Source organism: Microcaecilia unicolor, chromosome 2 (assembly GCF_901765095.1).
Source record: "Microcaecilia unicolor chromosome 2, aMicUni1.1, whole genome shotgun sequence".
Classification (NCBI taxonomy): domain Eukaryota; kingdom Metazoa; phylum Chordata; class Amphibia; order Gymnophiona; family Siphonopidae; genus Microcaecilia; species Microcaecilia unicolor.
The window spans coordinates 380326478-380332477 of NC_044032.1; the positions used below are offsets into that span (position 1 = coordinate 380326478).

General features: G+C 43.5%; 1 protein-coding gene across 2 annotated transcripts in view; it reads left to right on the plus strand.

Annotated features, from left to right (window-relative positions):
* Window positions 1–3386, plus strand: part of LOC115461016 (signal-transducing adaptor protein 1-like) — a 142278-nt gene extending 138892 nt beyond the window's left edge. For both annotated transcript variants that reach the window (XM_030190522.1, XM_030190523.1), the window contains exon 10: window positions 2996–3386. In XM_030190522.1, coding sequence (XP_030046382.1) covers window positions 2996–3054 — 59 coding nt within the window. In that variant the 3' untranslated portion in view covers window positions 3055–3386. The remainder of the gene's footprint in view (window positions 1–2995) is intronic.
* Window positions 3387–6000: the final 2614 nt, after the last annotated feature.

The following is a 6000-nucleotide window of genomic DNA, read 5'->3' on the forward strand; positions in this document are numbered from 1 at the left end:
GGAGTAGTATGCACCCCTCCTCAACTTGTTAAAAGACCTCCTAGATGAGGAGGCTGAAGCGAAAGGCATCCGGCGGGAGACAGAAGAGATGGCATCAGTGTGTTTCTTGATTTGGTCAGCGACCTCCTCAACCTTCTCTCCAAAAAGGTTATCCTCCCAGCATGGGGGATCTGCCAACCTCTGCTGAACCAATGGTTCCAAGTCAGAAACACCTAGTCATGAGAGTTTGCACATGGCTATACTCTGGGCAGAGATCCTGGATGCCTCATCAAAAGCGTCGTAGGCTACCCTGGCCAAGAACTTATGACACACCTTCTGCTGCTTGGCCAACTGGTGCACCAACTCAGCCTGCTCTGGTGGGAGACAGTCAGCTAAATCTAGCAACTTGCACATCAAGTCCCGCAAGTACACGCTTGTAAAGAGCTGGTAAGATTGTATACGGGACACGAGCATTGAGGCCTGAAACATCATCCTCCCAAGAGAGTCCAAGGTCCTAGCGTCTCTGCATGGGGGCACCAAGGCATAGTGTCTAGATCTTCTGGCTCTTTTGAGGGCAGATTCCACCACCATGGAATGATGAGGCAACTGGGGCTTATCAAATCCAGATGTGTTGTGGATCCTGTACATCATGTTGATCTTCTTGGGTAGGATAGGGACCAAAAGAGGAGACTCCCACGTCTGAACAAGGACTTCCTGGAGTACCTCATGGAGCTCTATTTCTTCAGCTGAAGACAGAGGACACAGTTAGCAGGGCTATGGTCAGACCCTAAACACTGAAGCCCCTGGGAACATGAGTGAACATGGACGGAAAAACCTCCGCCGCCAAATCAAACGAAGCGATGGTGCCTGAATAAAAAGCGCAAGGCACCAGAAAAAAACAAGGGAAAAACCCAGACAAAGTCAAGGCTTCAGACACAGAAAATGAAGGAAACAAAGCTTGAAACAAATTTGAAACTAAGAAAATACAGGGAGGAAAAAAAAGAAGACCTGAGCACGGGCACACCGAAAAAAGGCAAAAAACAAGCCAAGGGGTACCAAAAACGCTCTTTTTCAGACTGGATGTGAAGACACACCACAAAAGCAGCTTCTCCTCACTGTGGTAGAAAAATAAGTACGGTAACTGTGCTCTCACAGCAGGCGGGGCGGCTCTCATGCTCCACAAAGATATGGGGTTTTTAGCTTGTTACAACGCGGGGTTGCATTACTCAATTGTGAGAATTATGGCCTGCTTCTCCTCTGAGAAAATACTTCTCCACTACTGATTCTCTCCTTTATGCTTTAATACCTCCACACTCTCTTATTTTGATTTCCTTAATAATTGCAGCATCTTCAAAGACTTCCCAAGAGATTTGGTATATTTAGTTTGTATTATAATGAATTAATTTAAAAAAGGTGAGATATGAGGCTTGCCTTCATTTGTGGATTTCTGTTGGTTTCCTGACAGGTATCAACAATACTCTTTTGGATTGCTTTTTATATTTCAACGATTTTTATTGATGACTTGACTAAGCAAAGAAACATACAGCCATCTGGTGATACAAAATATATAACTTAGTAACAACCCGTCGAGTGTTCCTGTATAATACAAAACGCCATCAAGTTTCCCCCCCCCCCCCCCTTATTTGAACTTCCCCCTTCCATACCCCTTCCCCTCCCCCCCCATTAATATTCAACAGTTTTTTAGTGACAACAAATTACAAAACCACTAACACCAAAATAACATATTCACAGTATATTCTGCTGGTATATCACCCTGACAACATAAATCATTTTCATTGTATTTGGACCCATATATTCTCCTCCCTTCCTCTACACCCTCCCTATATTCCCATATAATGTTTTCCCCACCGTGCACCAGCATTAAGTATAATATCAATCATAATCTATTAAGAATTAGACTTCTTCCCCGTTGTGTTATCTTGGCCAAGTAGGGGTTCCAAATCCCAAGAAATCGGAGCTTACGTTTATAAGAACCTCTAGCTTCTTGTGCTTCCCAAGTAATTACCTGATGTACTTGATTTCGCCAGTGCCAGTATTCTGGCTTGTCTTGTGAAGCCCATTTTTGCAAGATGCACTTTCTTGCTATCAAGCAAAGCTTGCGACACAGCAAGGCTTCACCCGCTCTAAGCCCTCTAAATGTGTCCGGACAATCAAGCACCACCTGGGCAGGCGTTCCCTGTACACATTTCGGCACCATAAGAGAAAGAAATGCCACCACCCTCTTCCAAAAACATCTTATAAGCGGGCATCCCCAAAACCCATGATATAAAGAATTATCAGCTAAGTTGCACTTCAAGCAAGTGGGTGTCTTTATTCCACCTGCTCGGAATAGCTGAACTTGTGAGAAGTATGCTCTGTGTATAACTCTGTATGCACACTCTCTATATCCTGCACCATTAATTAATTGTGTAATGTTCTTAAGATGCGCTGTAATATCCCAAGATGCTAGATCTTGACCTACATCTACCTCCCAACGTCTCTTAAGCTGAACCAGCTCCTTTTCAGGCACTAATGCCCAAAGTTTCTTCTGTAGATTAGAAATGGAGGGGGCCTCACTAGAGACTTCGGCAAATAGGGTTATGGATTGCTTTTTATGTTTAGATGTTAAGGGCCTGCTGTAACCAAAGATTACCTTCCCTCCCTTCCCCCCAAGTCCTCAGTTACAATGGGATAGTATTTAGATTTGGATTTTAGTTATATTAGTTGCTTTTTCTAAATCTGAGCTCGTACCCTATACATTCAATACATGCGTTAGATTATGAGCCCATTTGGACAGGGAAATAAGCTGTGCCTGAAGCAATGGAGGGTGAAGTGATTTGTCCAAGCTCACAGAGTATCGGTAGGTAATGTGGGATTTAAGCCCTGGCTTCCCTTGTTCACAAGCTACTCCTCCTTTGATTAAGCATTTAAGTTTTATATCAGTTGATGGTCTATTATAAACCAACATGCAAAAAAGATATAATAAAAACTATTCTGCATTTCTACTCTCTTTCAGCTAATCTTGATCAAGAGCTGAAGAACCAACTACTCAAAACACAGGAGAAAATGAACTAACAAGTATAACCTGGGTGTTTTCTAAACTTACCAGCAATAACCCTGGAGAATAGTATGGCCACAGTCTAATTGTGGGGTTTACCAAACTTGAAACAAAGACTGACACTATTATACTATGCTATGCTCTGTACTATGGTGGAGTCTGTTAGGAGGGACACTGACATTTTGCCTGGACTGCTCTTTCATGGTCTCTGTGCTAGGGATTTATAGCATAATTACATTGTACCTCTGAGAGTAACTTCATGAATGAAAGTAAAGTCTTTGCTTATACCCTACACTGGCTATTAAAATGTTTTATTACATATTGTGTTGACATTGTAAGTAGAATACTATGCCATACTTTATATTGCTATTTGAATATTTTTACTGCTGTAATTGTCTATTGCTTATGTTTGATGTATTCTTACTGCACACCACCTTGAGTGAGTTTCTTAAAAAATGGGGTTAAATAAATCCTAATAAATAAAGTGTACTGCAACTAAGAAGAAAAAAATAATTTAGTTAAGCTAAAAGGGGATCAGCTAAGTCTTGAATTAGTATGTTTTCTGATTAGAGGCCAACTGAATTTTAGTTTTGGTTTCTGCCGAAAGGCTACGGCCATGGTTTTGGTTGAAACTGACTGTGTTTTTGGGGGAAGCTGAAAATTTCTGACTTGTCCTGTCTCCCTCTCCTCTGAACAAGTCTAGGGGTGTAGTGAGGGCAGGAGTTAAACCCAGTAGCACCTGCCCATGTTGGATTTGCTCTCAAAATGGCTGCCATGACCTCTAGTAGCAATCTCATGAGACTGTCGCTAAAGGTCATGGCAGCCATTTTGAGAGTAGAGGTGACGTGGGCAAGAGCGACCGCGAATCACTCCTACCCTGACTTCACCCTAGACCATCAGGGATTGTAAGGTAGCCAGGGGAGGGGGGGGGGGGGCTACTCTTTACATTCTTTTTTTGAGTGCGTAATGTGATTGCTAGTAATGCAGTTATGATCTTGCATAGTAGTTTATATGGTAAATAATGCTTCTGCAGAAATCTGAAGAGATTATATCATAAGAATTCTTCTACAGAGAATAAGATAAGTTAAAAGTTACATAATAAAGAATATAGCGAAGCAGGCTGATTGTTCTCACATGTGGGTCGACGTCCCCGTTGGCCCAGAAATCGGATGGCATTTTGCAAGCAAAATATAAAAAAAGTTTTGCCAGTCTTCTGGTGCGTGTGCAGCTTGCAATGCGCATACGTGGACTGATTTCACGCCCATTGTGCGAGCGTGCCTCTCAGTTAAATCAAAAAGCATAACATACTAGTAACAACTCCAAAGGGGAGGTGGGCGGGTTTGTGAGAACAATCAGCCTGCTGTCCTCGGAGAATACTTGCTACAGGTATGTATCTTCGCTTTCTCCGAGGACAAGCAGGCTGCTTGTTCTCACATGTGGGAAAAAATAGTAATCATGGACAGAGGAAAAGGAGGAGATGGAATATTTAGATTAATAAAAAAAAATGTAAACAACTATAGGGCTCATTTTCAAAGCACTTAGACTTACAAAGTTCCTTAGGTTGCTATGGGGCTCACTTTCAAAGCACATAGACTTAGACACTTCCATAGGTTACTATCAGGGGCATTTTCGAAAGAGAAGGGCGCCCATCTTCTGACACAAATCGGGAGATGGGCGTCCTTCTCTCAGGGTCGCCCAAATCGGCATAATCGAAAGCCGATTTTGGGCATCAACTACAGTCCATCATGGGGACGACCAAAGTTCATGGGGGCGTAGCGAAGGCGGGACTGGGGCGTGCTTAAGAGATGGGCATCCTCGGCCAATAATGGAAAAAAGAGGGGTGTCCCTGACGAGCATTTGATCGACTTTACTTGGTTCAATTTTTTTTCACGACCAAGCCTCAAAAAGGTGGCTGAACTGACCAGATGACGACCAGAGGGAATTGGGGATGACCTCCCCTTACTCCCCCAGTGATCACCAACCCCCTCCCACCCAAAAAAAAAAAAATATATATTTTTTTGCCAGCCTCAAATGTCATACCCAACTCCATGACAGCAGTATGCAGGTCCCTAGAGCAGTTTTAGTGGGTGCAGTGCACTTCAGGCAGGCGGACCCAGGCCCCCCCCACTACTACTACTATTTAGCATTTCTATAGCGCTACAAGGCGCACGCAGCACTGCACAAACAGAAGACAGTCCCTGCTCAAAGAGCTTACAATCTAATTACACTGTTACGCTTGTGCTGGTAAATGTGAGCCCTTCAAAACCCACCCAAACCCCACATGTAGGTGCCCCCCTTCAGGGCTATGGTAGTGGTGCACAGTTGTGGGGGGGAGGGGTTGGGGGGCTCAGCACACAAGGTAAGGGAGCTATGCACCTGGGAGCAATTTGTGAAGTCCACTAGGGTGCCCGGTTGGTGTTCTGGCATGTGAGGGGGACCAGTGCACTACGAATGCTGGCTCCTCCCACGACCAAATGCCTTGGATTTGATCGTTTTTGAGATGGGCGTCCTCAATTTCCATTATCGCCGAAAACCGTGGACAACCATCTCTAAGGTCGACCTAAATGTTGAGATTTGGGCATCCCCAACCGTATTATCGAAACGAAAGATGGACGCCCATCTTGTTTCGATAATAGTGGTTTCCCCACCCCTTCGCCGGGACGTCCTTAGAGATGGTCATCCCTGTTCGATTATTCCCCTCCACGTAACTTTGTAAGTCTAAGTGCTTTGAAAAGATGCCTCTGTCACTTTGTAAGTGCTTTGAAGATACACTTCCACGTGTACATGCTAAATATATTTCAACTCTTATATTTGGATCATGCACTTAAACATGCAATGAAAATTTTTTAATCGATGGACAGCTCTAGTTTTTATCTGTTTAAGCCTTGAGGCTTTTCCTTCCACATTTCATAAATAACTTAGTTTGAGTTTATTTATTGAAAAGGTACAGCACAGTGATATGT